The sequence below is a fragment of the Muscardinus avellanarius genome (assembly GCF_963383645.1).
Source record: "Muscardinus avellanarius genome assembly, chromosome: 12".
Classification (NCBI taxonomy): Eukaryota; Metazoa; Chordata; class Mammalia; order Rodentia; family Gliridae; genus Muscardinus; species Muscardinus avellanarius.
The window spans coordinates 80,747,627-80,768,977 of NC_137798.1; the positions used below are offsets into that span (position 1 = coordinate 80,747,627).

Here is a 21,351-nt window from a genome sequence, read left to right on the forward strand (position 1 = left end):
GTGTTGGTGGGAATGGGATCTTAAGGTGTGGAAAAAATAAATAATAGAGCTTTGAAATACCTGGAAGTTATTCCAGGACCCCTGGCAGGGATTTCAGATGATAAAGTGGATGGTGGTTAGTGGTGGGAGGGAACCCAGGCATTTATCCACTCAAGACGTCCCTTCCTATTTTATTTGGTGTCATGGTGGCAGTGCTAATAGGACATGGGCCTTCTTGCCCTAGTAATGGCCCATTATAGCTTCAGGAAAAGCCATCATGTTTCTGTAGCATTTATCTGTCAGCAGGAGACTATTATGGAGCACAAACTCACATTGTATCAGCGTTATCAGTTAATTATGATCCTTGGGATGAGTGCCAGCCAACCGGCTGCCAGTCTGCTGACCACCACTCGGGGATATAACTCCACACCCCAAATTCATGCATGTGAAAAGACAGCGGGTCCACAGAGGTGTGTGGTTAGGGATATTCTCCTGGCCTAGAGCCCATGGAGCACTGTCCTCAGAGATGGTCAAGTTAGGCTCACTGACTGGGCCAGGCCCACCTTAGTCATCGTGGACCGTCAATGGATGCCCTTCCTGGTCTCGCCTTCCCCGGCCCTCACAGCGGGGTGGAACAGAAACGAGCTTGGCGTAAGATTCAGACAATTCCACGGAGGCATCCTGCCCTCCCTGGGCCAGCGGTAAGAGTAGCCGCACACCTGGGGTATTTCCGAGGGCGTCCTCCTCCTCACCTGGACCTGGTTTCAGGGGAGGGGGGTATGAGGGAAGGACAGGGTGGCCTAATCAAACCGTGTTTCCATGTCTGCCAGACCTGGGGAGCAGAGAGGATGCCCCTAAAATTCCTGGTGTGTCTTATCATTTAGTGATGAGGCCAGCAAGTCCCCTCCTGGGGATCAAACTGGGCTCACCAGCTCCTGCTGAGCTGTCTGGCTTGAAAGATGTAGAAGGCCTCCTCTTATTGTCAGTCCTAGAGTCGAACATGGAAGGATGGAATTTGAGGACCTGAGGGACAGTGCTTGCTGCTGCCTTATTTGTGCAAAAGTGGCGGGTGGGAGGGGAGGTACAACCAGGAGCAGTCTCTGTGAAGAACAGAAGTTTTCACTGGACCTCTGGCAAGGGGTCATGGAGAGACCACTCTGGATCCAGGTGCAGGCACTAGGACTTTCGCTCTGAGGACTCGACCAGCCCGCTCTGGGAAATAGCCAGGGGTTGGTTAGTGTGTTGACCCGTGACCTACTTGGTGTTTTGTCTCTAGGAAAATACAGTGTGAGCTGTGCTGCCTGAGATTGCGCTCATGGCTGAACAACAGGTCATGAAATCGGTCTTTACCAGCTGGCACATCCTCTGCCTTCCTGAGACCATTTGGGGAGGGTGGGGCCACAGAAGCCTATGTCTGTGCTGTCCCCGTGGCGGCGTGCCTGGAGAAGGTAATGACACTGGGGCTGTTCTTGTTTAGCTTCATAGTCTTTAGAAAGGTGCTTGAACTCAGGGAAGAAGGAGGTAGGAAAAGGGCAGAGACCTGTCTACAGAGACTTGGAAGTTGAGTATGTAGGAATTCAGAGAATCCCACAGATGGCACACTTTGCTGGTTACTCTCTGAGTGACCTTGGTAGGACACTTGACCACACAGGGAAATGTACAAGTGTCTTGGTTTGTTAAACTTGATGACAATTCTAAATATAGATGCTGCTGGGCATGGTGGCGCATGCTTGTAATCCCAGCATTTGGGAGGCTGAGACAGGAGGATCATAGTTCAAGGACAGCCTCAGCCACTTAGTGAGGACCTTTGCAATTCAGTGAGATCCTGTTTCAAAATAAAGAATAAAAAAAAAAAAAATAGGGCAGGCATGTAGCTTGGAGGTAGAATGCCCCTGGGTTCCATCCCCAGTCTCTCTCTCTCTCTCTCTCTCTCTCTCTCTCTCTCTCTCTCTCTCTCTCTCACACACACACACACACACACACACACACACACACACACACACACAGCTGCTGGTCAGTTCACATCCCCATAAGCCTGTCATCAGTTTACAATGTTGAATACACCTAGCCTACTCAACCTCACAGCTCAGCAGCAGCACGCTGTGGGCTATGGTTTCCCCTCAGGAACCCATGGCCACCTGGGAGCTGCGGCCACATGCCACAGCCTGGCATCTCCGGGGAGTACTGTACTGCAACTCCCTAGCCCAGGAAAATCCAAATTCAAAATCTGAAGTAGGGTTTCTCTTCAGAATTTGTCTGCCTTTCACACCATCATAAAGTTGAAAATAAAAAGGCATGTTAGCTGAAGACCATCTATAAGTTCCCGAGCTCCTCCTAGCTATGAGGTTCTCGTTTAAAATATCTATTTAAATGAGTTTGTCACAAAAACAAAGTGAGTTGCTGTCACCTTGCATGCCTGGCAGATACTGTGCCCAATGACTTTTGTGGGCTGCCTTGCCCACCTGGGGCGCCAGTATTAGGGTGGAGGGTGGCAAAGGGGTGGCTTGGAGCTGTTGCTGGGGCTGGGTTACCAGCGGCGCCTGTTGTAGGTGAACAGAACACTTAGGAAACCACAATGGTTGGATGCAGGTCAGGCTTGCAAGAAGCCAAGCACTCTGCCCACCCACACTACCCTCCACGCTGCCTTTGTTTTCTGGATAAGAGATGACCTTGTCGAGGTTACACGGTAGAGTCAGGACCAGATCCCAGAGTCCTCTGCACAAGTCCACGCTGCAGCCTCGCCAGCCAGAGGCATGGGACCCAGCCTGGCGTGGGGAAGGGATCCAGGCCTCTGCGAGCTGGCTGAGGACCGGGCGGGGAGAGGCTGGTCCTGCGCGCACAGTATGACCCAGCCAGGTTTGCCTAGAGTGTCACAGGAGAAGCCGGGGCCTGCCAAATTACATCATGTCACCAGGGTGTCCCAGCCCGCTGGCCTGCATCTCTCCTCTAGCAGAGGGTTGAGGCTCACTCTTGCCTGGGAGGGAAAAGAGAAAGGCCTGGTGCCTGTGGCCGCAGGGGAGGAAGCTGGCCAGGCCACTGTGGGATCTCAAGGACCTCCTTGCTGACATGCAGGGCATGAGCTCACTCCCAGAGGCAAAGCCTTCAGGCCTGGGGGGCTAGGACACCTGTGTCACCCGCCCTTCTGCCTCATTTGCTCCTGGTGTGTGGGAATGCACTGTTCCTGCTGAGCTTCCATTCTGCTTTTCATGCTCTGGAGGGGCCTTAATCTCCCCTCTGTCGCCAGTTAAAAATGAGGCTCTGAACAATGCTTGGAGCCATCTGACTCACACAACCTGTCAGCCCCTTCCAGGGCAGCAACTGGCTGTGGCCCCAATTCCAAACTGCTACAGTTACGCAGTTCATTCAGCAGATTCCTTACTGAGCAACTGCTACACACCAGGCACTGTTAGGTGCTGGGGCTCTTCCTACAAATGGAATAGACAGGGTCCCTCCCTTCATGAGGCTTGCACGTCTAGTGAGGTAGGGATATCATGGCTCATGCCAGATCACTTGTGTGTGATTGCAAACTGCAACCAGCAACCTGAATCAAAGCGAACAAGAGAAGGTTCTAGGTGGCAGGTGCAAAGGAGAGTGAGACGGGAATAGAAGGATGCAGAGGGACCCACAGAAACTTTTCATGTGTGGACTTCCTTGTCCTCCAAAGGCTGCAGTTTTGTTCCTGATAGCAACAAGGGGATATTGGATGTGTAGTTTATAAAACACTGTCTGGCTGCTGTGTACGTGGACAACAGACTTCCAGGAGGCAGAAAGGACTCAGATAAACTATTCACTGACGTCTGGGCAAGAGACAGGGATTGTACAGAAGCCGGGCTGGAGGAAGGAAGGAATCTCTGCGTCCCTCTTTGTCTTTAACAAAGTACCTATGTGATTAAAAAAAAAAAAAAAAAAAAAAAAAAAAAAAAAGCTGAGGCTGCTGGGGGTCCACCACCGGAGCAGACGTCTTCATCCATCTCGCAGTAAGATGCCTTCCTGTGCCTCGAGCTCGGAGAATCCCACGCGTTCCTCCACTTCAGCACACATGAAAAATCTCAGCCCCGTCCCAGCCCGCGAGTGTGCATTTATCCAAGTCGAGCATCATCTGACACCGCTGCCCATTTCCCCAGCCCCTCCCCAGGAGCAAGAGCGCCCCTCCTGGGGCTTCCCACGCCCTCCCTCCGCGCTTTATTCCTGAAATGCCTGACACTGCCTGCAGTTACATTCCATTTAGACATTATTTTGATGATAAAATTATGTCTTCCCCCCTACTGCTCATTGTCTACTGTAGAATATAGGAGAATAAGGTGGTGGTCTCTCCTGAGGGGCTTTTTTCCCCCTTTTAAATAATTCTCTACCTACTTCCCTCCCCACACTCATTTGAATCATCAAATTGATTATTATCCCTGTGGCGGGCACATCTCAAAAGATAAAAAGCCCCACAAGAAGGGCAGGGGCTTGACTTACAGCTCATTTTGGTACAGTGGCAGCCCATAATATTCTGGCTCATGGAGGGAACGGCGGAGGGGGATGCAGGTGTGTTCCTAGCTGGGGATTCAGGTGTGTATTTGAGCATCTACTTGTGCCTCTGAGTGGATATGGCAGGTAAGGGGGGGGGGGTTGCCACAATCGAATTTTCCTGAGCTAAGATAGGAATTTATGTGCCCGATGCCTGTGTCCTGGGTACATCGCTGAGAGTTGCCAATGGCAGAGCCTCACTTTATTACCCATCTAGAGAGTATTTTATGGATGTACACTCTGCATCCAGCTATAGGCCAGTGGTTCCCAGCTGACGGGCTCAGGTGACAGCCAGGAAGGGAACCTGTTTCTCTTCTGCTTTCTGTGCCTCACCTGTTGGCCTGACCCGACCCTTGGCACATTTGGGCACCAGACCCAAGGTGTGAAGCTGTGAATTCCAGTGGTGCTGGCTGCTTCTCCTTGGTGCATGGGTGGAAAAATGCATGATTTTTAATTTGAAAAAAAATTACGAAAGGCTGAGAGGTGAGTTTGCTATGCCTGCCAGTCACAAGATGGGGGTGAGAGATATATAAGCAAAAAAAACAAAAACAAAAAAACAAAAAACTCCTCCCAGTCCCACCAGGCAGTTGATGGATACTCCCCCCCCCCCTTAACTTTGAGAGGGCAAAGCTTCGGGCTCTAAAACCCTGTCCTCCTACTCCTCGGGAGATGCGGACCTCGCGTCTGCCTGAGCGTCTTATTCCATTGAAGTCTCTCTGACTTGCCCCCCTCCCCCCACCCGGGCTCGATTCTGTCACTTTAAGTCCAGCCCCTGAGAGATAGCCAATAGGAGCCAAACCATACATCAGTCTCTCGGCCTTAAAGCTACAGTAGGGTTAGTGGGCTCCAAGTCCCAAGTCCCGGGTGCCCCGGCCTCCTCCACCGCTTCGCATCCCCTCTGCCCGCTCGGAGCGTGCGGATGAGCGGAGCGCGGGGCTGCGCCGCACGGCTCCCCGCCTCGCTGTCCGCCGCGGCTTCCTCCCCTCTCGTCTCCCGCTCATTGTGCCCCTGCCCGGACTCGCACCTCGCCGGTGCCCTTCACTCGTCTTCCGCGTGATTTCCCCGCCGCCTTTCTCGACCTACTGGGAATGCTAAAGCGGGACTGATGGACGTGTCCGAACTCTGCATCCCGGACCCCCTCGGCTACCACAACCAGTAGGTGCCCGGCTTTTCGGTCTGTCTGTCCGTCCGTCCGTCCGTCCACTCGCCCGTCCGGCTGTCCGTGTCCTGGGTGTCGCAGCTCCTCTTGGATACATTCGTGGAGTGACAGGGACCTGGGGTGCGCTCGGGGACGGGGGCGCAGGAGGGGGAAGCCGCACACTTTCTGGGTTTCTTGCTCCGGCTTACACCCGCCGCTAACTTTTCCCGCACCCCTCTTTAGAAAACCGTACTTTTGGCAGGAGTAGCGCTCTCTCGTCCACTCTGCGAGCTCGCTCCGTGCGGCGGCGGCGGAAGCCGGGAACAGGTGCAGGGAACGTGGCCCGAGGATGTTCTGTCCCGTCCGCGGAAGCCTCCCCGCCGGCGCTTGGAATTCATTTTACCCCCCCCCCCATCCCGTTTATCCAAAATGACTTCGGAAAAGAGAGAAAATCGGGCGGGCGGGCGGGGAGGCCTGGGCCCGGGTGCGCTCCCAGGGCGGCGGCGCGCCCCGCTCTGCACCGCCCGGCCTGCGCGGGGAGCCCTATCCCGGCTCCGCGCGGCGGCGGAGGGAAGTTAGCCGGAGGTGTGGGGCACGCGGGACCGGGGGTCAGGCCCCCAAGGCTCTCCCGTGCCACCAGCCCGGGTGGCCCGAGTAGTGTGGACGGCGGTCTCAGCGGCGGGGTGCGACTCCCACCAACTCGGGCCCCCCGGCCGCGTGGGAAGCGACCCCGGAGCGCGGAGGCCGCCGCGCCCCGCTGGGCTCCCGCCGCCCGCACCTGCGCCCCGCGCGCCCCAGGGCTCCCTCGCTCGTTTCCACGTAGAGATAAAAGCAATGCACCGGAACTCGAGATGCCCGCGAACAGCTTTCCCGCGAAACTTTGTGCCCTTCCTCCTTTGCCTCCCCTTTCCTTCCAGAAGCAAACTAAACTATCAAAGTCAGTGTTTCTCTCGTACCACCATCCTTTCATTTTTGCCCACTTGTCACCTCTCCCTCTCTCCCCACCCCGCTAAAGAACTACAGACAGCATCTCTTTGAAAAATACTCTGGACCTTGTAGGGTGCTAAGAGGCGCCAGTCCCCCCAACCTGGCAGAACAGGCTGCTTCCACGCCGGCAGGCCACCCGTGAGAGGACGCAGTTTCACAGCGGCCGCTGCGCCGATGACCGGACTGTCCCGGCCCCCACGCCCACCTTTGTGGCGCTAGTTTTAGGATTTCTACACGCAGAGGGCCCTTCCAGTGCCGCTAGAATTTTGACAGTGTCCGGGAAGAAGGGCTGGGACACGAGGGAATCCTTAACTAACATGGATTCCAATGTCCATCAGCTTGAAGAGTGGCTTTTCATTCTCTTTAAAGATTAAGATGGTCCTGTCTTGTCCAGCGTGTGTGTGTGTGTGTGTGTGTGTGTGTGTGTGTGTGTGTGTGTGTGTGTGAAGGAGGTTGTGCCTTGCAAAACTCCATCCTTAAAGAATGGGAGATGCCACCAAAACCTGGGGGGGGAGAGGGTGAGTCTGTGGACAATGTTTGATGTGTAGGGGGCATTTCCTCACATAAAATTACCAAGTATGACAAATATTGGACATTTAAATTATTTAGGTCTCCTCTCTCCAGAGGTGACTTCTTTAGTTGAGCTTGAAATATCTATGTGTTTGTCCCCGGCTCGAGTCTTAGTAAATCAATATGAAAATTTGTATGGGTGGGTTTGGGGTCTGGGAGACGGAGGGTTTAGCAAGAGGTACTTCCTGAAGTTGACAGAAACCTGGCTTGAGTTTGAGGAGAAATATGGGCAGAAGAGAGAACGCCCGGGAGGCTGCACTGGAGAAGAGGGTGCGGAGGTGCTGAGTGTCTGGGCAAGGTTGGAAGTATAGTCATTTATGAACTGCTCCAAATGATTTGAATTCCCCGCCCTTCCTGGTTTCTTTGCAAAATAATTAATAATAATAATAATAATAATAATAATAAGCTTCTCACTCCACGAGGCATAGGAAAAGTAAAAAATAGACCTGCTGCCTCCACTGAGAAGAGAAGCATCCCTGTGAGATGCGGTTTCTCAAAGCCCAGGACCTGCTGAGCCTGAGCCCCAGCCCCAGCCAGCCGGGCCCATGTACAGACGTGGGCCTCCCACGAAGACTTGGGTTTTCTATGGTATGGAGGTGCACCATTACCAAGGATGGGCTGCGAAGGTCAGAGCTGGCATCTGGGGGGGCATCTTTCTGACCTCCACCCCAGTGCTTCGTGGCAGGTAGCTTTAGAGCCATTAGTATCGAAGGAACAAACCAGGGGCCCCCATTCTTTGGTTTGTGAGAAAGACAGTAGGGTGAATACATTGATTATGGTGCAGCTGTTTCTCAGGGAAATTACACACGAGAAGGTGCATGTGCTCCATACATGCAGTTTGCCACAGGCAGATCGGTTGACATTCCCCTACTTGAGAAAACCCAAGGGCACGGCGACCAGAGTTCAGAGAGAAAGAACCCTGCGGCCCTCCTCTCTCCTGCTAACACACAGAGCACGTTTTGGAATGCTCTGACATCCTGCTCACCTTTCCAGGTGAGCAAAGAAGATGCACACACACCTTCCTGCCTTTCTCTCCGTCGTTTCATTTGCCCGTAGCCAGTCCTGTAGGTGACTCCGTTACCCTTTCTAATCAATATTTTATGTACATGTATAATCAGCCAGCGTGGGAGTGAGTGTGCTTGTCTGTGCGTGCCTGTGTACAGATGTGTCCGTGATGGGACGGGCTGGTGACTTGGGGCACAAAACCCCCAGGGGTGGGGGGGCTCACCGCCATCTGATGACCACTTTGCTGTTGTTAAGGAAACAAAGAACAAACTGTCCTGCAGGTAAAATATGTGGGTTCACACATAGGAAAAATGCCACATGGTAATTCAGAATCAGTGACCCAGGGAAAAACAAAGGGGGAAATTAATTTTTAATGGTACATTTAAAAATAAATCAGAGTAAGGACATTAGTCTTGGTTTCCAAGGGAAGGGCTCTAGGAAATAAACCTTTACATGCCTGCCACCCTTCTGGAGGAGTGGGCTTCTCTGGGAGGGGTGGGAGGCGGGAGCTGCTTAGCCGCAGGGCATTACATGGAGAAAACACTAGGCCAACATGGCAGGGCCAGCCCGTCCCCACCAAGGCCCTTTCCAGTTCAGTGAGATCCTGACATCCCTGGAAATTTCCTCTTGGACCTGATTATTTCCCCAACTCTTTTCATTTTAGAAACAATCCTCTATTTTATTAATGATTAGGATAAGTGAAAAGATGTTTCTTTACAAGAAAAAGTGGAAGGAGAAATAATCTGACCCACCAAACAGGAACCTTTCCATTCTATTGATTTGGAGTAATCAATAAATATTCCATTTAGTCCAAGAGAAAAGGAACAGAGGGGACTTTCGGAGAAAGCACTTGGAGGGAGGAGGCTGTGTTAGAGGCTCCGTGTGGGGGCCCTGCCTTCCCAGAGCCCCTGGCCCCGGCTCACGGGCTTTCGTGAACTTTGTCTCACATGCCCTATTCATGTTCCTCTAATCGGGAATTTTTTGGCAAATGATTTTTGGGGGGAAGATTTAAAGAAGTTTATTAAAAAGATAGAAATACAGAAGACAGTTACAGCCTCATGTACCCAAAGGTAACATGAGGGGGTGGTTCGAATAAATTCACCCTTGGCAAATGATTTTTTTAAAGATAATCTAAACTCATTGAAAAAGTTGCTCTCCTTCCGTGGTCCTCTGCAAAATGCCTTGCTTCTTTTGAGGAAAGGCCTGCATAACTCCAGCAGGCTAAAGGGAGCACGTCTGAGAGAGCCGGTGAGAGAGGGCGCAACTGAGGGGCAGGTGAGCACCACGTGCAGCATAGCTACAGAAGGAGAGCGAATTCGGCAGACAGACCCGAAACAGGATGCTCTGGACCTGGCTCCCCAGCCCCTCTTCCTAGGACTTGTCTCTCCAGGTACTTGAAGGAGTTTCCTCAAAATAATTAAAATTCTTTGTGGTTCCAAATTTAAGAGAAGAAACGGCAGAGACTTAGATTTACTTCCTCAAAGTTAAGTCCCACCCGTCGTGCCCTGAACACCCACCCTCTCGACAGGATTCCCTCAGAGTGCTTTTCCTTGGTGACCAGGGCGCCCGCAGGCCTCACAGGCCCCAGCGGCTTCTTGTGTTGGAGTCCGGTGGCCCTCGTGCCGCTGGAACGCTCAACCTCTGATGTCCTCCACAGTCACCGTGGACCCTAGAGGGTGCGTGAGCCTAAGCGGTGGGGTGAGTCAGGGTCTGTGGAATGTTCCACGGAAGCCGCGGAGGGCACCAGTTGAAGAAGGGCTGGAACCAGACAGATCTCAGCTTATAGGCTTCCTGAGCATGCTGCCTGCTTGCCCGGGAGGCCACTTGCTGATTTCTAGGGATCAATCAAAGATCTTTTTAGCATGTGCGTACCAGTGACCCCTGCCAGAGCTTGGCCTCTGGCGGGTTTCCCCTTTCTCAGTCCTGGCAAACTCAGGCCATTCCTTAGAGCAGGGGCTCGTAGCTTCTGCTGGCCCTGGCGTCAGGAGGTGCAGCGGGGGTGGCCTGGGGCGGGAGTGCGTCTGGTTGTCCCCTTGGCTGGTACGGCCTGGTCCCTGTACAGGGAGGTTGTGGTGTTTATAATTGCAAATGTAATTAGCAGACCAGCCATGGGGGACTGGGACGCTCAACTTCTCTGCACATCACGGTGACCCCTGTGATGGCTGGCCCTGAAGATTAACCCTCACAGGACCAGCCTGCCTCCTGCTGCAGGTGTGGCCGCTGACCTTTCCCTGAATGGCTGACCTGAGCTGGGACCTGACACCTTCCTGGAGTAACTGGGAGTGGTGGGGAGTCATGGTGGAGGGGGACTTCTTTCTTCCCTAGGGCATTGGGCAGTGACACTCACCTCTTTGACAGCATGACCTTAAGTAGCAGGCTCTGCTGGGGGATTTCCTCCCTCTCTTCCCCAGCCACACTGGGGAGACATGACCGGGAGACTCTGGGTGGCTGGGGCTCGGTTCTGTGGCTCTGGGGGTCCTGGTGGAGGACAGAGGATTTCAAAGGAGGCACGTGGTGATTTCTGCCTCATGCTCCTGGGGCTCAGTGGGCAGTGGCTTGTATTCACCCATCTCATCAGCCTCTTCCCAGAGCTAGCTTGTGTGTGTGTGTGTGTGTGTGTGTGTGTGTGTGTGTGTGTGTGTGTTGGGGGGAGGAGTGCTTGTGATGCCTGGACTCTGAGCCTCGTGTGTGGAGCCAGACAGCTTCGGGTGGTCCTTCTGGGAGATTTGCCGGGAGGCGGGAGAGCTCAGGCTCTGTTTCTGGGAGTAGAGATCCCAACTAACGATCCAGCAAAAAGATCTGAAATGCCAGGCAAGTGGGGACACACAGAGCCACAGGGTCTTTATTTCTCTTCCTCTGAGTACACCTGTATCTCTTTTGGGTACCTTTCTGTAACTGATGGGGATTAAAATCAGAAAGGCTCTTAACAGGACCTTTATTTATAAGCAATGGCTTAAAGGAGTGCCACACCTTTTCATGACACCAGGAAAGCCCCTGTTGTAAAGGATGTTTCTGAAACCTTGAACATCAAAAGCTATGTCAGTCCTTCTGAGGATCCCCCCCCCCCCGAGGGCCTGTGTGCCCCGGTGTGTGAGAGTGTGTTCCGTGGCTATTTCCCTTAGGAGAGGTGGCAGGGAGCAGAGGGCACTGCTCTTCTATGGTCTCTGCTGCCTGCTGGCCCCCTTGCCTGGCTGAGGTCAGGCTTAGCCTCATTCCAGGAGGGGCTGCTGGCCTCTGGGGTTCGCTGGACCACAGCATCAGAGGGAACGCTTAGGGACCTGATGGCTGGGTGTCCCCGCAACTTGGAGGATTTCAGTCGTATTAAAAGGATCTCTCGCTTCGGTTTTCTGGGCTGAGTAGGGCTGGGGCAGACCCCAGAGAAGGAGAAAAGAGAGTCCTGCCCTTCTGTGGAATGGCAAATGGCTTAAAGGAGCTTGGGGCCATTCTGATGCAGGCCCTCCACTTACCGTACTTTCCCTGGAAATAGCCACGGCCAGTTTGCAGTTTAAAGGGTCAAATGTTTTCTTAAATCAAGGAAAATCATACTGGCTAATCGGCCTGTGGGACTTTGGGTGTAGAATCAGATGAAGTGGGAGGTGGGAAATTACCAGTGAAATGTCTTAAAATCAGAATTGTGTGAGTTTGAGGTAAATTGATACACACCTAAAACTAGAGTTTCCCTGAGGGTTACAAAGGTAATTTTTTTTCATGTTCATTTCACTGTTTTTTTTTTTTAAACCTGTACATATTTTGGTCCTGAAAAAAAAAAACAACATTGGTTTTCTTTTCTTTTTAGAACATCTCCCCTCTGTTACTTAGGACTTTAAAATATTCTATTCGATATTGTCATTCAGCATTGCACAGGACTGAGCCTTTTTCTGGGAATGGTTTTCTGGAAAATGTTATTTTATTCCTCAATGTCATTTCATCCAGAGGTCAAAAGGCAGTTAAACAAACTCCGACAAGCTTTTGTTTTTATCTTCTGCTTTCAAACGTGATCAATTTTCATTTAAAACTGTATCAGGGTCCTCTCCGCCAATTACAGCTGTAGCCAGCCTGTGGCTGACCATCGGTGTTTACTAAAACACTGCATTTAAAACAGTATGCATGAGACGCCGATGAGAACGGGCTCTCCCAACACGAGAACTATGAGTTTCAAGCCTCAAATGCGGAGCGTGATTCTACCTTGGATCTTGTCATTTCAGTTGCTCGAATTAACTCAAGGTCATAAGTTAGTGGGGTTGGTTGGTTTGTCTGTTCATTTTATTCTTTTTGTTGATCCATGGTTTTGGTTTATTCACCTGGTTTGTGCTTTTAAAAAGATATCTGGAAAAGGTTTCTCACCATCACCAGCTTCTTCCTTTGCTCTCAGTTTCTGAAGGGCAGAGGACAAGGAGCAGCGGTCCTGAGGAAGAGCTGGGTGGGGGTGGAGGGAGGGAGGCTGGTGTTTTAGACGGGATTCTTTGCGTGTCTTACAATTCAGCGCTGCATTTTTTCATTTATTTCCCTTCCAACTTGCTGCTGTTCGCCCTTGTCCTATTATTCCTCCTCAATTTTATGTTTTCGAGAAATACATGTAGGTGTGTGGGTTTTCGTGTGTTTACAGGCATGCTTGTGTGTACATTAGTGTGTCAGAGCTGTTCGGAAGCGCTGAGCACAGTTAAAATAGGTGAAGTCCCAAGCTGGGTGTGTTGGCTCGCACCTATAACTCCAGTACTTGGGAGACTGAGACTGGAGGATCACAAGTTCAGAACCAGCCTCAGCAATATAGTGAGCCTCTCAGCAACCTAGAGAGAGACCCGCTTTAAAACAAAAAAATAAAAACAAAAAAATTAAAATGGCTGTGCTGTGGGTGTAGCTCGGAGGTTAAATTCAAACCAGAGGAACACACACATTAAAAAAAAAAAAAAAAAGATAAAGTCCCAAAGCCGAATGCCCAGGACTGTCTACCTGATTCGGATTCAACCACCCATGCCTTTATCCACTGTACTGACCCGCTCACATGTTTTGGTGGAGATAATAAGAAGAGTTAACGATCTATTGTTTACAGGCAAATTCCAGTTTGGCTGTGTCTGTTACTGGGGAAGGAGGTGACAGGGTTAGGGTGGGGGTAGCAGGAAGCCCTAAACTCTTTTCAAAACTAGTGTGTGTGTGTTGGGGGGGTGGGGTGCTGGGTGTTAAACCCCTGGGCATTCTACCTCTGAGCTCCACCCTCAGCCCTATTTGCATACTTTATTTTGAAACAGGGTCTTGTGAAGTTGCTGAGGCTGGCTTCAAACCTGTGAGCCTCCTGTGTCAGCCTCCTAAACACTGGGATTGCAGATGTCTGCCATCACGCCCAGCTCAAAACCAATTTTAAATCTTTTGCCCCATCCCACTGCCTAGTTCTGAGAGCCCGAGTTTGGGATCTCGGTGATTCCAAGTAAACCAACCAGCGTATGTTTTCAGTTTTGCCTTCCCAGTGATCAGCAGCAAACATCCTCTTGCTGGTGAAACAGCCCCTTCCACACGCAGAGTACAGTACCTGTCCTCTTCCCTTGAGCCTCACTCTTTGCCCTCTGTCCCTTGGTCGAGTTGACATTGTCCACCTAAACAGTCACGCTAACAAGCTTTGGCAGAAATAACACCACTTTTATACACATCATAGCAATAATGTGATGGTTATAATAATTATGGAAACAGTAATAGTTTGTATCTCCCCCCCCCAAAAAAATGTGAAAACATATGTGAAGCAATTCTCTTTGCTCATAGTAACTGATTTAGGGTGGCTGTGTCTTGCCTCCAAGTGTAAACACTCTTCGTGCAAGTGTAAACACACTGAAGCCTTAGTTTTCCACGGCTCTGTTCATCCAAGAACAAAAACTGCCTGGCCTCTGAATACAGCGGACAGACAGGTGGAAGAGAATACAGTGCGAGCCCCGTGGCCCCTCTGAGAAATGTTTCGCTAAAACGTTTCCACTACGTTTAGGGGAGAAGCGTTTCCACTAAAGGAGCTGGGTGAAGCATGACCCTGGGACCGCGAGCTGCCCGTGAGACATTCTGCCTGGCAGGTTCCTCTGTCCCTTGGGCTGTGTGCCTTCCTAGCAGAGTTTTGCAGACCAAAGGCACAGAGAGGCCGAGGGGGTTAGGACTGGCACGTAGGCGTCTCTGGGACGAGAGCTGTGTGGAGAGAAAGGCAAAGTCCCCTCTCCACCCTTGGCCATCTTCTTGGCCACTCAGCTCCCGTGAGGTCCCTGAGTAGCTGGACCTACAGTGGAGGCAGAGGCTAGAGGGAGGCCACCAGGCAGCCGGCCCCTCTGGATCCACGCGGCCCCTCCTCCTTGTAGCTCACACCTGGCGGTGCCTTTGGTAATCCCTCCCGGCTCCCTTTCCAGGTGCGAGGGCCTTGGAAACAGGAGGCTGCTCTGCTTCACCTCATGTCCCAGGGTCCCGTGGCTGTCTCTGCATTTTTTTTTAACACCTTAATATTCTTACTCATGTTCTTACTCAATTTTTTTTCCCTTGGGGGGGAAAAAAAGCTCAACGCTTTGGATTATTAATTGATTATTAACTGATTTAACAAACAAAACATTCCACCGAGGAATGCAAGCGAGAGTTTTGGCTGCGCGGCTCAGGTGGGGATCTGCCTTTTTCCTCCATTGGTGAGAAATTTTATAGCTTCAATTCCCCTGTTGGACCCAGAGTAAAAAATTAATTCATGAATAATAAAAACCAATCAGTCTTGTTGCATTTAAGAAGGATTAGGAGAAGGATGTTTTTTTTCTTACCGAGAACACTGGGCCTCCGTGTGTCGTTGTCCCCGAGTGGAGTGTTCAGGGGATGGCCTGAGCATGCCTTTATTCACGGCAAACGAGCTGTTCATTATCCCGGGGTGAAACACGTCTTCCCCAGTGGCAAGGCTGACTGCCTGAAGACTGTTAGGGGTTTCCCATCACTCGCCTCCCACAATCCCGCACAAGCCAAGCCAGTGATGATTCATTGATATGAAGGGTGTCCTGTGTATGTGGCACAGCCCAAAAGCCACAGAACTGCCATTGCATCTGGTGTGGGGGGTGGGTCCTGGGGATTGAACCCAGGGGTATTCTACCTCCGAGTTACATCCTCAGCCCTATTTTATTTTTTATTTTTTTATTATTACTTTTTTATTTTTTATTTTTTTTGGTGGTGGTGGTGGTGGTGCTGGGGGTTCCTATAAACCCTTCTACCTCCTGGCTATACTCCCAGACCTATTTTTATACTTTTTATTTGCAAACAGGGTCTCTTAAGCCAGCGAGGCTGGCTTCGAACCTGCGTGATCCTCCTGTCTCCGCCTCCCAAGCGCAGGGATTACAAGCGTGCGCCACCACGCCCAGCTTACTTTTTATTTTGAAATAGGGTCTCACTAAGTTCTGGAAGGCCTCACTAAATCGCTGAAGCTGGCTGTGAATCTGCCATCCTCCTGTCTCAGCCTCCCAAGTACTGGGATTTACAGGCCTGTGTTTGCTATTGCAGACTCTTTCTTTCACAGACAGTAATTAGTCAGAAAATGATATACCTTTGCAAGAACTATAGAAATTAGATTTGTAGATTTCTACAGAAATCAGATTCTTCCACAAATAAATTATATTTACCTCTCAGGTTTGTTATAAAGATAAAATGAAGCCAGGTGTGGTGGGGCACTCCTACAATACCAGCACTTCGGAGGCTGAGACAGGAGGAGCACAGGCTCAGAACTAGCCTCAGCAATGTAAGGAGGCGCTCAGCGACCTAATGAGACCCTTTTTCAAAAAAAAAAATAAATAAAAACAAAAGCCGGGCATGGTGCCAGACGCTTGTAATCCCCGTGCTTGGGAGGCAGAGACAGGAGGATGGTGCAGGTTCGAAGCCAGCCTCAGCTACTTGGTGAGGTGCTCAGTAACTTAATAAGACCCTGTTTCCAAATAAAATATAAAATAGGGCTGGGAGGATAGCCCGGAGGTAGAAAGCCTCTGGGTTCAACCCCCAGCACCACCAAAATAAATAAATAAATAAATAAAATAGGCTAGGAGTATAACTCAGAGGTAGAATGCCCCTGTGTTCAATCCCCAGTACAAAATATACACAAATAAATAAATAAATAACTCACAAGTGCCAGGCACACAGTAGATACACACTAAATGACCAGTGTCATTAATATTTTTTGATGTTTTCTTTCGGAAGTTGTTTTTTATGCCTCTGCCATAATGTTACAATGAACGTCCTCTCCAGCAGTGTGACTGGGGTACATGAACTGATTACTCTGTTTAATGCGATCAGTGTGGCTTGGGTTTCCATGTGTAACACAAGGGGATTAGAAAAGGAATTACAGTTTGGGATGGGGAAGATGAATAGGAAATTTTCCTCTGAATGAATTCTTGTGTTCTCAGGCTCCTGGGCAGAGTTGTCTGATGAAATACAGATGAACAATGAATAACTTAGTATAAGTAAATCCCACGCAATACTTGCTAAATCTGGTACCCGTATCTGTGACCATTTTTCTTAAATTGGTCTGCTTAAGAAGTATATTTCCTCTTTTATTTTTTCTTTTTGGTGGTACTGAGTAGTGAACCTGGGGGCTCTAAGCTATAATCCCAGTCCTATTTTATTTTTTATTTTTGAAACAGGATCTCACTAAGTTGCTGAGACTAGTCTTGAAACTGCAATCCTCCTGTCTCATCCTCCCAAGTACTGGTATTACAGGCAGGCACCACCATGATACCTAGCTTCCCTTCCTTTTCTCCACAAAGCCCAAAAGAAAAATGATACATTTACTTTAGTTTTGCAAATTATTTAAAAAATGTTCATCTTTAACTTTTTGCCAATGTTTACTTATTAGGCTGGTCATGTCCTTAGAAGTTAGTGGGTAAGCTGAGCGTGGTGGCTCATGCTTGTAATCCCAGCTCTTGGGAGGCTGAGACAGGAGGATTGCGTGGGTTCGAAGCCAGCCCCAGCTACTTAGTGAGGCTCTCAGCAACTTAGCGAGACCCTGTTTCCAAATAAATTATAAAACCAGGGGTGGGTGGGGGTGTAGTCCGGATGTAGAAAGCCTCTGGCTCCATCCCCAGTACCAAAAAAAAAAAAAAAAAAAAAAAAGCCGGGCGTGGTGGCGCATGCTTGTAATCTCCATGCTTGGGAGGCTGAGACAGGAGGATCGCACGGGTTCGAAGCCAGCCTCAGCTACTTAGTGAGGCTTTCAGCAACTTAGTGAGACCTGTTTCCAAATAAAATATACAAAAGGTTTGGGAGTATAGCCTGGAGGTAGAAAGCCTCTGGGTTCCACCCCCAGTACCACCAAATAAATAAATAAATAAATAAATAAATAAATAAAGTTATTGGGTAGAAGTGATTTCTGTCTTCCAGATAGATTGATGGAGCTGTAATTATAATCCATGGAAGGTCTCACAGCAGAGCACTCAGGACTACTGAACTGTGCCTTAGAGGGGTTCAGAGAGCCAGGTCTTTGGGGGAACCTCTCTGCATGGTGTTTCCCTGAGAAGCAGGTCAGAGGGCTAGACTCTGGGAAACTGAGGCTCAGCATTTGGAGGGTCCTCTTGCTCCACCTGGGAAGTCAAAGCATGGCTTTCCCTGCCTCCTTGGACAGAGGGCAGGAGGCTGACCCTGGAGGGTCTTAGGTGGTGGAGCGCAGAGAACCCGGGACCCAAGCTTGAAACAGAGGCAGCTGGGAGCATGAGTGAGCTGGGTCACAGGACGGGGGGGGGGGGGGGCAGCGATCCCCAGCTTCTCAACTCACCTTCCTCAGGGCGCATAGCCTCAGCAGTCCTGGGAAACACAGCCATTGTTTTAAGCGGAGACCCTCGCAGCCAGGGTGTGGGGAATGGAAGGGCTCTAGAGCCCCCTACAGGCTGTCTCTGGCACTGCACCCCTGGGTGCCGGTTCTGCAGGGGAGCCCTCCCACGCTGACAAGGACTGTTCAGAGCTTCAGAATCACAGCATCCAGGGGGAGTGAGCTCAGGCCTGGACTTCAGAAAGCAGCTCTGCTGTCAGATCCGCCCCTCGCTCCGGGCTCCGCAGCACCCTCCTGACGTAGGATGCCTCTCCCAACACAATCGCACACACACAATTCCCTGCCTCCGAAGCTGGCCGGACAGGCTGGAGGGGCGCAGGCCTCGATTGGTCTGAGGATGCCCCCCACCTCACCCCTGCTGCAGAACGGGCAGAAGCAACACAGCCTGCAACATATTCCAGATCCTGATTTCAGTTTCACATTCTTTCCAACAATGACAATAACAGACTAGAAGGTGAGACTATAATGTACCAATAAAAGTATAAAAAATTAGCTGAAAGGCTGAAAGTGGACGATGGTAATAAAAACAGTGCTCTTTGCAGCCACTGGCATTCCCTTGCTATGTGCTGGGCATCGTGCTAAGAACATCTCATGTCCTAACTCCTTGCATCTTCATAACAACCCTGGGAAGTGGGTACCGTTACCACCCCCATTTCACAGAGTCTTAGGATAATCTGGGCGTGTGTTAGTCAGAGGGCTGGCCCCAGAGAAAGGCCACTGGCCTTCGTGGGAAGGAGCTGCTTTCCTTTGGTGGTTAGCGTGTTAGAGCTGGCACTTGGGGCTGTGGTCAGTGCCTCGGAGGGAGCTCCAGAGGCCAGCGTCCTGTGTGTGCTCTGGGTACAGTGGAGAGGGAGTCGCCTTGGCCTGTATGGTGCCATGGCCGATAGCTAGCAGGCCTGGGTTTGGGTTTGGGTTTTTCTCTTCCTATGTCTTTTTAGCTCACTCAGCTCCATGCTTGACCAGCAGGGCAGTCCCAAGAGGAGACTCTGTAGGCTCGATGTGGGGCAACATTTGGGGACCTGATTGGTTCTCCCTAGACATCCCCCCCCCAGGGTTAGTAAGCTCCCATCATCCAGGGAAGTGCCCCCACCTTGGATCCAGGAGACACTTTTATGGGCAGGCTTGGCCATTGGCTCCTCCCAAGTCTTTGGTCCAGGCCAGCCACTTCTGCATGGTACTAATACTAATAAAAGTAATTATTACAGCCGTGCGTGGTGGCGCAGGCCCGTAATCCCAGTATTTGGAGACTAAAACAAGAGGATTGCAGGGTTGAGGACAGCATCAGCAACACAGTGACAGAGACTTTCAGCAACCTAGGGAGACTTGTTTCAGAACAAAAAATAAGAAATAGGGCTGGCTGAGGTTGTAGATTAGAGGTAAAATGCCTTGGGTTCAATCCTTAGTACCACAAAGAAGGAGGAGGAGGAGGAGGAGGAGGAGGAGGAGGAGGAGGAGGAGGAAGAGAAGGAGGAGGAGGAGAAGGAGGAGGAGAAGGAGAAGGAGAAGAAGAAGAAGAAGAAGAAGAAGAAGAAGAAGAAGAAGAAGAGAGATTATACAATGGATCTCTTTGTTTGGTCTATGAATGTACTTATCTAAAAAAATTTATATTTTATGTCATAGAAACATTGCATAAAATGCCTCTATTTAAAAAAGAATGTTACCTGGGATCAGAGCAGTCACTGGCAATCCGGAGCCCTGGCAGCCTTGCATGTCAACCCTCCATTCCCAGATTGAGGGCGTGGCCAGGCACGCAGCTGCTGATGGGGTCTTCCACAGTTTTTCCAGCAGGGGGCTGGGCCTGCAGTGGTGCAAATGTACCAAAGGCGTCAGTCCACTGGAATCCAAGGCCTGTCATTGAGAGTCGGAGCACCCAGGCTGCCCAGACAGACTCAGATAAGGGATTCCATGGTTGCAATCTTCTCAAAATCCTCTGGATTCTACTTTCCTCACTTATTCCAGCTCCGGGCTGCACAAACCAGCCCAGACATTGTACCCATGGCCGGCGGCCTTGGCCACCCCAGGATAAAGGAGCTTCTCTCTGATTCTGGGATTTCCCATCATCCTTTCCCTCTAGCCCTGCATTTCTGTCTCTTTTGTTCTCTGCCCATTTCACGATATGCTCTTCTTTCCTGCTGCTAACAACATCAGTAACAGCTGCTAACATCTGCCGAGTGCCTGCCATAAGCCAGGCGCTGTGCGCTGTGCTTACGGTGGCCACTCCTGCTGGGCCTTCTGTTCTGAAGACCCAGCTGGCATCCCGGGCCCCTGCACAGCTGGTAGGTGGACTTTCCAAAGGCAGAAAGCAGACCCTTGGGCTGGAGAGGACCTGCAAGGCTCATGGGCCCCAGCACCCTCAGTTTATACATAGAAGACTGAGGCCCTGAGCTGATGACAGTTCTGCAGCCCAGACCCTGCCTCTGGGGTCTGACCCAGACATTCCCTGTCTCTCTGGATGTAAATCCTACCTGCTCTCAGCTGCCGCGGGCCTCTTTAACCTGGTGATTCTGCGGGGGGTGTGGACAGTGGGTGCGACACGCATGCCAGGATCACACTGTCCCCACACCATGCTGGGCAAGGAGACTGCAGGCGCCGGACAGCCAGAGAAGGGCAGTACAGACTGACACAAACTACTCTCACTTAGGGAAATAACATGAGCAAAAAAAAGTTTTAATAAATCCCAATACTAGGGAGGCTAAGCCAAGGAGGGTCACAGGTTTGAGGCCAGCCTCAGCAACTTAGTGAGAGCCTGTTCAAAATAAAGAATAAAATAGGAGCTGGGCATGGTTGTAATCCCAGCATTTGGGAGGCTGAGACTGGAGGATCACAGTTTGTGAAGAGCCTTAGCTACTTAGTGAGGCCCTCTGCAAAATAAAAAATAAAAAACAGGGCAGGGGGTGTAGCTCAGAGGTCAAATGCTCCTGGGTTCCACCCCCAGACCTGAAAAAAAAAAAAAAAAGAATAATATAGGGCTGGAGACATAGCTCCACCCTGAGTTCAATCTCTAGTCTTGGGAGGGCTTGCGCACGCGCGCGCACACACACACACACACACACACACACACACGCGCACACACGCACATGCACACGCACACACACGTTTTAATAGATGGAAGCTGAGGAGTGGAAGATGAACTGTAACCCGGCCAGGCGGCCTCTCCGAGGGTTCCTCTGCCATCCAGTCCCTCTGGGTCGGCCTCACCTCCTCTCCCGGAGACCTCTGGCTCCATCTTGGTGGCCTGCCTCCTTTCTGGGTGTAAGGGGCTGGGGAGGAGCTAGGCCCAGGAGAATAAAGACCGTGTTCTTTGCCTGCCTCATGGCGGCCTTACTAGTACCTCATCCCTGCAGCTGGCACGGAAGTG

The 21,351-nt window shown here is 50.9% G+C and overlaps 1 protein-coding gene across 1 annotated transcript in view; it reads left to right on the forward strand.

The window, feature by feature from the left end:
* Positions 1-5,563: 5,563 nt before the first annotated feature.
* Positions 5,564-21,351, forward strand: part of ESRRB (estrogen related receptor beta) — a gene marked incomplete at both ends in the record, with an annotated part of 109,608 nt that continues 93,820 nt past the window's right edge. Inside the window, one exon of the mRNA XM_080706889.1 lies at positions 5,564-5,646. Within this exon, the coding sequence (XP_080563015.1) occupies positions 5,597-5,646 (50 nt within the window). The remainder of the gene's footprint in view (positions 5,647-21,351) is intronic.